The sequence below is a fragment of the Morone saxatilis genome, unplaced genomic scaffold, assembly GCF_004916995.1.
Source record: "Morone saxatilis isolate NCDOM2014 unplaced genomic scaffold, NCSU_SB_2.0 Contig21, whole genome shotgun sequence".
NCBI classification, from domain to species: Eukaryota; Metazoa; Chordata; class Actinopteri; family Moronidae; genus Morone; species Morone saxatilis.
Window position 1 is genome coordinate 15,387,307 of NW_023339774.1, and position 10,802 is coordinate 15,398,108.

At 37.8% G+C, this 10,802-nt stretch overlaps 1 protein-coding gene across 1 annotated transcript in view; it reads right to left on the reverse strand.

Moving 5' to 3' along the window:
- ccbe1 (collagen and calcium binding EGF domains 1) overlaps nucleotides 1-10,802 on the reverse strand; it is a 34,872-nt gene that overhangs the window by 10,279 nt on the left and 13,791 nt on the right. The window contains exons 3-5 of the mRNA XM_035667355.1: nucleotides 894-946; nucleotides 514-648; nucleotides 102-239 (exon numbers count right to left, since the gene is read on the reverse strand). Of these exons, the coding sequence (XP_035523248.1) occupies nucleotides 102-239; nucleotides 514-648; nucleotides 894-946 (326 nt within the window). The remainder of the gene's footprint in view (nucleotides 1-101; nucleotides 240-513; nucleotides 649-893; nucleotides 947-10,802) is intronic.

Consider the following 10,802-nt stretch of genomic DNA (forward strand, 5'->3'; position numbering starts at 1 on the left):
ACACACACACACAAAATAACAAATGTGTGGTCAGCCCCACATCACAGTCAGATGTCGCCTTGAATAAAGAGAAAACGTCTGTGTAAAAATACTGTTCTCACCTCTCTCCCCCTTGGTGCATGTTTTCCCATCTTTTTCCAGGAAATAGCCTTTCTCACACTCACACCTGTAGCTCCCCACAGAATTGACGCACATCTGAGAGCACACAGTCCTGTTTTTGTCTGCACATTCATCGATGTCTATATGATGCAGTGACAAAGAGACAAAAAGACAGAAAGCAAATCAAAGAAAGACAATCTAAATTTAATTAACTATGATATACATCAATTAACATGCACATACCCAATAATTTATGAAAACAGAGACACAATTGTCAATTGAGAATGGATTAAAAGTCAAAATAAACCTAAAATTAGTCACGTTGATGCTTTCTAACACTTTCACCTGTTACAAATGTCAGAAGGTAAAGCATCTCCTTGTTTTTAATAAGGAATTTTTGTTACAAGGTCTCACCCAGACAGTAGGGCTTGTCTCTGTTTCTGTGGCGCTCACGGTCATAGCGGTAGCCGGGGTAACAGGTGCACACCACCCGACCAAAATGGTCAGTACACTGTTGCTCACAGGGGGCGCCAGCACACACATCATAGTCTACAGAAATACATGAGGCATTTCATCAGTGTAAACACAAGAAAACACAAGAGGGAATCTCATATCCATCTACAGTATCATTCCCCCCCCACCCCAAGTTAAAACTTCAAGCAACATGCCTGTCATGGATTGTTAAACAAGAGAAAGTAAAGTATGGCAAAGGACTAAAGATCTTATGGGACATGATGGGAGAGAATTCAAAAATCACAAATACACAAGACAGACATCCAAACAGTTTTCCCTACCTTCAGGAATGCACTGGCCCAGCACAAACTTGAAGCCCTTGCAACATTTCTTTCTGTAACACATCAAATGGACATCCAACCAAAAGACTTTAACAATCACATAATAAGTCCCATATAATGTGCATAATGTTTCACATGTAATATTAATAAGGATCTGCAGCATTTGTGGTGATCCAGTGCTTCTGTCTGTTTTTATAATTGTGTATGTTAATGTGGGAAACATGTTTAAGAACATTAATGTGGCCAGACTACACACACACACACACTGACACAGATACTGCTGTCTGCAGCTCTCATTGCGGTGTCTGGCCTTCTATTGCATGTTTGTTCATGTCTGATGACATTCCTCTGAATTATGGCTAAAATCCCCCATCAGGTTGACTATGCTGACTCCTGTTCACTTGTATACTTCTTCTTCCCTTTTCATTTAATTTCTAAAGCTTTCATTCTAATCCAAACATCCACACTTAGATTTTTTTCACTCTTTATCAATGTAGTTTACATCTGTGTTTGTTAGGTGAGACAACTTGATGAGACAATGTGAAGCAACAAACTAATGAGCTTTCCATCAACATCTTCTCTGTTGCGTAATTTCTTCCCTCAACTGTGTTAAGTTGTATTCATACCATCTCCACAATAACATATTGTTCCAATATTTTTTATCAGCACAAGTCACATCATCATGAGGTAATATTCATCCCTCGCTTGCACCCGGCTCCAAGGAAAAGTGCTACCAGGTGTTACTTTAAAACAGGGGGTGATAAAAAAAAATCCAATTACACCATGAAGTCATGGCAATATAGTGCAGTCAAACTTACTTTGATAGTGGTACTGAAAAAAGATTACTCTGTAATACTTTACAGCTTTTATTCAGTGCCAGTTATGATGATAGGGACATTCCTATGGGCCTGCCTGGTAATTTCATATAATGAAAGCTCTCCCTCGTCTGCTCACTAGCGTTTAATTGATTTAATTTGTTTATTTATTTTAAGTAATTGCGAATGATTAATCTGTACTCAACCAGGTCACCCATAGGAAAACAAGACTAAGGGGCAAATTCACCAGAATTCAGAATGGATGCAGCCTCTGATAGCACTATGAATTGTGCATTACTTGCCACCGCTATCTGCCCCCCCCCAACACGCCCATAAAGTTTTGCAGCTGAGTACAATTTGCCCTTGTTTTGTGTCTGTTAAATGTTCATCTGCATTTTTTTTATAGTGGTTCCAGTAATATTTGTTCTAAAGTGCACTTAAGTAGAAGATCACAGGGCATGGGTGTGACACCCCTTATAAATGAGCTTCAGTTACTACCAGCTGTCTGAAGAAGCAAATAAAGTCACTCCAACTGTGTGCGGTTACTGAACGTTAACATGCTGATGTTTAGCAGGTATGATGTTTATTATATTCATTAGTGTGTTAATGTACTAACATAGGCTTATTAGCACTAAACACATCATGAGGCTGATGTGAATGTGTAAAGAAAGTGTCCTGAAGCACTAAACACAGGTATTTGGTCAGAAATCAATGTATTTGCACAAATTTAAAATTTGACCTGATGATGGCGCTAGATGAAAAGTTATTAATGCATCCTGAGGGGAACATATATGTGTTCATGGCAATCCATCCAAAAGTTGTCAAGAAATTTCACTCGAACCTCATGGTGGTGGTAGAGGAAATGTCAGAGGACCAACAAAGTCAGCGGGATTCCTCCTCTGGGGACCACGAATCTCTGTGCAAAATGTAATTGCAATTCATTCAATAGTTGCTGAGATATTTCAGTCTGGACCATAGTGGTGGACTGACAGACTTGTCATCCTCCTAAAACTGTCTGAATTCCAGCTCCTAAACATTACACAACAGGAGAAATAAAGAGATACACATGATACACAAGGAAATCATTTGGGGGAATGTTATGGAAAACTAGCAGACATTGTTATCTGAAGACAGTTAAACTGACAGATATAAGATTCATTTCTAAGATCTTTCTCTTAAATGGCCCATTAGAGACTTGGAAAAGAATGAGGGTATCACAGTAATACATTTTGAAACCAAGAATCTCAGGGTTTCTCATCTTATTACAGTAAGATTTTCCATTTGCTACTTCCAATTCTATTTATGAATGAAATGACCCATCTATAAAAAGGTCACGCTACTTGCAATAACATCATCACAGAAATATAATCCATGGTAAAACAAAGTAAATCACTGACGCTGCACCACTGCAATCTAATGGGTCTACCTTCTACAGTTGACTGCTTTTACAGTCATTTTGATGGGTACAGGATATACAGAGCAGCCAAGTACTTATTCTCTCACACAACTGAATATTTACTACCTGAAGAGGAGCCATAATTAACTTGAGGGACCCACTGAAGAATATTAACCTGCAGCAATCTCATTTCAAGTCTTTGCTGACACTCACCGCCATAGCTCCTGCAGTTGTGGTTGATGTAGAAGAGGAACAGTGACCACTAAGGAGGCCCTCTATGAGGTGAGAGCAAGCCATGTGTAGTGCATTTGTGAGTTTATGCACCTTATTACACTGTGTGTGTGTTGCTGAACAAAACTTCAGAGAAGCAGCACAGTATTATAGTATTTCCATCTTTGGTGAGCAAGATTTTTGTGCTAAAGGAATGAAACGCCTGTCCCATACAGACACCTGTCTCCAATAAAGGCAGGGTGAGTTCAGTGATTTAAGCAAAATAAAAGCCTGGGCTATTATTAGAAGTTTTACGGTAACCTGGGCACTTTAATTTCAAAGCTAGTCTAAGTGGAAGTGGAAGTGTAGAGTGTGTTTGTGTAGATGTGTCTACAGGCACTTTAATTTGTTCTTCTGAAATGAGTAGCTTTCGTTGCTTAGGCTAAAATGTTTCCATTTAATTCATAGCCAAACTAGAGTCTCTGGGTCTTTCTTCAACTTCCTTAACACTGGTAAAAGTCTCTACTGGTCTCAAAAACTTGAACTAGGAACGTAAGCACCCACTCACTCTTCTTGCACCCTAAATTGTTTTATAAATCTAGGATATCTATTATGCATGGAAGTACTGCATGTCTTTAGATGCGATAACTATACAGTAAAATGTACCATTGAATGTTAAACTGTGGAAAGTTGTCGCCGTGTCTGTCTTTTAATGTGTGTAAGTTTATTACATTTCAGCATAAGTTGTGGTGATTTGGGATGGGAGAGGCTATGACTATGAGAGCTGATCTGAGAATGGTTTCCTGTGTGAACCAATATTTCACGTCACAATAACATCCCCAGGAGGACAGAAGGCACTTACAGCAAATAACCAGCTTAGCAAAATAACCACGGTTAGTTGACCAATCATGAGAAAACAAACATCTATGTCCCTCTTCAGAAGATCATGAAACAGGCAACAACATCCCATGGAAACTGGATCCATAACTGTGCTGAAGTTCAATTTTAGTCAACTGTATCTTTATTAAATTACTCAAAGAAATGCTTATTAGCCCTACAATATTCTACTTTATTATACTTTCACTCATTATATCATTAAATAAACTCTACTCTGTCTAAAATCTGAGTGATATTTGGTTACTTTGCAGATTAAAGCACTTTTAAAACACAATTACAGTATTATCTGGCATTTTCCATTCATACAAATTGATTTAATTTAAAATTGTTGATATCTCGTGTTGTCCCTTTGATAACCTTCTATATTTTGACACATGGACATGAAAACAGGCAGACTGGGAGACATCCAGAACCGAGATGGTATGGTATGGCCTGTCTACAAGCTCAAACAACATACATAAACATAAAGAATCTGGGTGAGGGATATGAAGCTTAAGGTCAGTGCACTAACGCAATAAAATTACCTCAAACCAGCTATTCGATTAATAACCTAGGGTGGAAAATATGTCAGGTCTTTGATATGAAAGGTCTCAGGAGATAAACTGCTGATACATGAAAATAACATTCTCATCATATACCATAGGTGTATAGCTATTTGTAAGTATGTGCTTGGAGTTTCCATATACTGAAATGCTGATAGTTGAAAATATACATTCAAACTGTTTTACATTTGTTTTTACTGCCTGGTTTTAAGTTGACATGTTGTGGCAATGGTTAAGGCTGCAATTAGTGATTGCGGTCCAAACACACCTTTCCAGTACGGTAAGTGTTTAAATAGCTTGGGGTAAAATTGTAATGTTTCCCATGGTGAGGGCCAAGTTAACTTTTCAAAAAGTAACTTTTTATAAATGCAAGCCAGACTGCTTAAATCGAAAAAGGATAGAATTCTTTCCAAACAGCTTTGTCTATATTTAAACAACTGTCTGAGTCAATATCTGGCACTGACTCTCAAAAAGCTATTTAGCAGTCCACCTCAGCTCTGCTCACACTATTTGAACAGCAGAAACAGCTCAGATCTAAATCACTCTCCGCAGTGACACACTAGGGGACAGTCAAAGAGCACGATGTGAATGTTTCTTTGTTGTTTTATTATTTAATACAACAACTACCATCCAAAAAAATTAAGTATGGATAATTAGAGATAAAGCCCTTTAGAATATTCAGTACACAAAACAAGACCACGCTGAGGGATGACGCACAGCGCCCTTAGCACCTTTCATAACAACAGCTACGAATACAATCCTATGCAAGCTTGTTAGTTGCTCATGTATTTCATGCAAATGATCAAAGAAATTCAAAACACATGTGGATTTCATTCATATTCATGAGTGAGAGAACAAGGAGGGAAGATATCCCAAAAGCATTCATGACACTTTTTTTTTTACAAGAATATCAATAGGAAGAGTCTGTAGAGTCGCAAAGCCCCACACAATACCAGCTCGCTGACTGACATTTAACTTGAGACAGTGATTCCTGCACTTGTTCAAAGTGAGCGGGACATCACAGACAATCTGACTGTTTTGCCACCTGTTTTTTTCACCTAAAGGTTATTTCATTTTGCCGGTGATACATATCATTTTACAGGGGCCCCTCTAAAATCTAGACATAGATTAGTCTGACCTCAGTTACCCGGGCTGAACCATAAGCACTCTAATTACCTTATAAACAGTGGACCTCCCCTGAACCAACATGGTGGACCAGCCTGGCTTGGCTTTGTCTTGTAATGAAACACACTAATTCACACTGACACACGAGTTAAAGTGGAAGAAACTATGAGTCTGTCAAAGCAAAAAGTGTGCACAGAGGAAGAAGATGATGCATACAGTACATGCACGAGAGGACCGCTTCATCACATCCCAGCAAGCTCTTCTCTCTAACAGGGATAACAATTACAAAAGTAAAGGGTATCACACACTCAAACACACACACACACACACAGCTGTGTGCTCAGCGGAGGCTTATTTGTATAGCATCACTGCCAGTGATATACAATAACATGTCTGCATTCCACTCATAGAAGATGTTTGTTGAAGAGGAGAGGAAACAGCTTCTTTGCTTTGCTAATTAGCCTGCTCATGCTGAATGGTGTAGATCAGAGGCATACATTTTAAACATGTCAAACATTTTCTGGTTACAGCTTCTGAAATGTGAGGATTTTGTACTTTTCTCTGTTTGGTATAATTGTACATTGAATATCAAGACATGCAATCTAAAGATGGCATCTAGGGTTGTGATTGTCATTTTTCACTATTTTTGGACATTTTATAGACTAAAGGATTTAATCAAAAACACATTGACAAATTAATTGTTGCATCATTGACATTAACATCTGCCAGACACCTTAGACTTAATCTCAGAATGAAGAAGCTGCATGTTCAATACTCTACACTCAACATAATGTCATTATTGACGAGACCACGTTGACTCTTAAATCTTAGTCAACTGACTCTTGTGCAAAACCTACCAAAAAAGGCACAACCCATTCAGTATGTTTAAAGAAAACCATCTGTTCATCACACATTTCCTCATCAACAATAACTGTGCCCAAACTATTTTTTTCAATTTTCAGCTTCTTGTCTAAACTGCAGCGGCTCCCTCAAGACCAGATCCAGTCTCCTTACTAAATCACTCTCTTTTTATTTCAAATCCAAAACTCTGGCACTGGCATTCTAGATTACATAATAATCCACAACTCAACTGCTCATCTTTTCATGTATTCAGCAGATATACTGCAGACTTCTGTACTCTCCAAAGGGTCAAGGCTCTGCTCTCTCTCAAATCCACACAACAGGACCACACGTTACGAAGTCCAATTTTCAAGCGCTGCCTTTATAAGTCACCTTACATGTATCACAACTCCCTCTGCTGTCAAACAAAACTTTAAATGATAGTTCTGAAGCTACACTCACTAGTCATTTTTTCAGCTATCAGCCACAGATCTTGTTTAATGATCCTGAAGAAATCCAGTGCTGAGCGACTGATTGCCTGCTGTCATAAAAAGAATAAGAAGTGAGTCAACAGTCAGGAAAACACAATGCAACTGGGGGTATAATCACAGGTATTGTACATATAAATGAAAGGAATGCTAGACGTATGTATGAGCTCTGCTGTTTGGTTGTTCTAAGGAATGCTTCATGTTAAGAAATGATGATTTTTTATTACATGGAAAAACCCTGTTGTTCTTGTAACTTTAAGCAGCTTTAAGATATTGCCATTTCCACACAGCACACTCAAATAAGAGTCACTCAATTCTTAAAGGGTATTGGTAGTTTACTGAACGTGAATAAATATTTGTCCTTTCAGGAAGCTGAGCAGAGATGAGGAAAAAATTGATTTTACTGGAATCTGGAAAATAATCTGTTTCCTTCTTATTGCCAGAGGCCAGTCAACATGTGTGCTCTAATGTTTGACCCTTACACTTGATTTCCATTTTTATTTATTTAGTTACAGCCTAGCAGCTGTTGATACTGTTGTGTGTGTTCCAGATACAAAACATGTTTCTGAATCGACCTTGCAGTATACTATGTTTTTATAAAGAAAAACAATGTTTTTGTTTTGTTTTTTGAGATACATACTTATCTCCAAGTAATGGAATATCCATAAAAATAAATGGCGGATTAATTGATAATGAGAACAATCGCTCATTCTGATCTAATATAATGCTGGGATATCTTCATATACTTAGTTATGCCTTAATATGCCTGCAATCTTGTATTCAAAGGGATTAGTGTACACATTGTTACTGAAGTAGACAAGCTATAATCAAACAAAATATGTTCCTCTGACTGATGAATATTACCACAACAAAGATCCAAAAATTCCACTTTTGAAATTGAAGATTATCCGTCTCCTTTTCCAAAATAGATTCCTCATTCCACAACTTGTAAGTACTATTACCTAAACGCAATAAATAAGAGTTTCACAGGATATTTGATATTGGGTGTTGGGGTTGATAACCTTATATTTAAGGCAGGTTAAATGCTGTCACTGTAAGATAAACCCTATCAGTTATGCTTGGAAACATGCAGACAAACACAGACACGCTAACACACCCACTCACACACCCACACACACACACAGATAAAACATCAGACTCCCTCTCTGCAGGTTTAGGGTCACCAAAGTGTAATATAAACAAACGAACAAAGGTTTGCACTGCAGTTTGCAAGGCCTCCTGGTCTGGACATTTGTTCTGGAGATTTACATTATGTCATTTAGAAATAAAACTCCAGCATGTCAAAATGTGTCCTTCTGCTGTAAGCACACACTGGTTGTCATGACAAACGGGAAATAAAGTTAAGCAACATATTAGCTATTCCAGATCTAGACGAAAATACAATATATTAAGAGGGACAGTTACTTCTGCCAGTGATGTAGCCCAAGAAAACAACCCCAGAGGAGAATGGGTTTATACGAACACATAAAAAAACCCAAAGTACAGAGGGTATGTCTTCAAAATGCCTGGATACCTTTGTGTTTTCCAGACCTCAAGACTGAAAAAACACACACTCTTGGAAAGGTCATTTATGCTGCTAAAAATACCACACTTAGAAAATAAATCAGACATTTTACAGACCATCATTTTCTCTATACTGGCAGACCTTTTGTCTAACATTCCTCATTCAAATGTGTTGCTGCCATAAAATCAGCTATGCTTGATTTAATTTTGCTTTGATTGTGTCCTATTATTGTCAGTAATTATAATGAAATTATAGACAATTGTTGTTTGGAGATGCCATAAAAGGTAGTATATTGGAGAAATATGTTTTTCCACAAGCTGATATCTGCCTGTTGGAGGAAGGCCATTACAGACAACAGTTGTAGCATTATAACCCCAAAGCACTTAGAAGTATAACTCAGCATGAAGACTAAAGGGACATTTCATAGACTGTGAGGTCCAACAACAACTCAGCTGTTCGAGAGCTTCAAGCAATACTGAAATTTATAAGAGAAGGTTGGAATGGGCTAGTTGTTACTGGCACAATGCCTCTTCAACACAAATAAAGTGTGTAGACCTTTCAGTATCTGGTGTTGTACGGAGATGACACAAGATAGAATACTGGAAATCTGCATTGTTCTCTGCTTATACCCCATATAACTTACAAAATAATTCACATACACTAATTGCTATTTGAGGATTTACTCTGAAAATCTGGATATTTTAAAGCTATGTTAATACATTTATGGCCAACAAGGGACAAAGGAACTCCAAGACAATCTGCCAGACACACATCACATTATAAAACTGTTTTGGCTAACACGTTAGAAAACAATAACATACCTCCACATCCAGCAGGCGCATAGCAACACCAACCCATTAGAATCCATAAAACCAAAACTGTGAGCCTAATGAGGCTAAAAGGCTCAGTAGAGCTGCACACGCGACAGTTCTCTTGGGATTTCCTCACTAAAGGCAACTCCTTTCAGATTACATGCAGTCATCTGATTGAATCTCAATATGCAAAAACACTGAAAAGAGTGTTGAACCCACTATGACCCAGACACAAATCTTGTACTTGGATGGGCCAACTCTACTGCAGTCCTGAGCCTCCAAAGGGGAAGTATTAAAAGCAAAATGCAAAATAGAGAATTACACAACATAGATATAGACATATAATTCTCTAATAGAAATATAGTCTCTAATTGAGAGGATAGCCCGGGGAAGGAAATCCTAATACACATGTAGACAATAATGTGGTAAATTAAATGCTGGGAGCAAGCCACAAACGAGGAAACTGGAAGGGAAAATTACAAAGGCATGATACTATAAGAAGAAAGACAGACCATTAAGACATAACTTCTGTAAAGTAAAAACTATTTAGTTGGCTTATTACATGACAAATATCCTCTTGAATAAAATTCCCTCTCTCCATTTAAAATGTATGGCTCTCTGACATGCGGTTTCTATCTGTATCCAGTGCGAGTGCAAATATCTGTCTGCCCGAGAGAAATAACGGCGCCCCATTTGATCACTAACATGGTACATTAACATAACCTATTGGTTAATGACTGTCTGAACTCAGTGTTCACAGCCCGTGACAGTTACACAGTTTTGGTACAATACCCCTTGGTAAGGCCCCTTATTTAAAAAAAACAAGCAGTCTGGTTTGAAAATTGTGCAAATGCATCACTCAATTGAATGTCACTAATTCAAAACTCAGCTTTTAATTCTTGCCTTTTTGTTTTCATTTCCTCCCTTGTGACACAACGGTAAAGGGAAGGTCTGGTAACTGCGAAAACATGCTGTCTGTGCTGTAGCAACACAATAGTCATGTTATGGCCGCAGCCAACACCCATTCATGTGTTTTACCCCTTTTGATGATTGCATAATCGTTTCAGTAATTTTAAGAAGCAAAAATAATGAAATATGCCACAAATTCACTGTTTGCAACTCTTCCAATGTTAAGATTAGCCACTTTTCTGTTTTATTTAATTGATTTTTTATTGACAATACTTTAAGCCCCCCATATTTAGCATGTAGGCCTATAATCAGTATACAGTATAAACAGTTATAATGTAGTTGTAAGCACA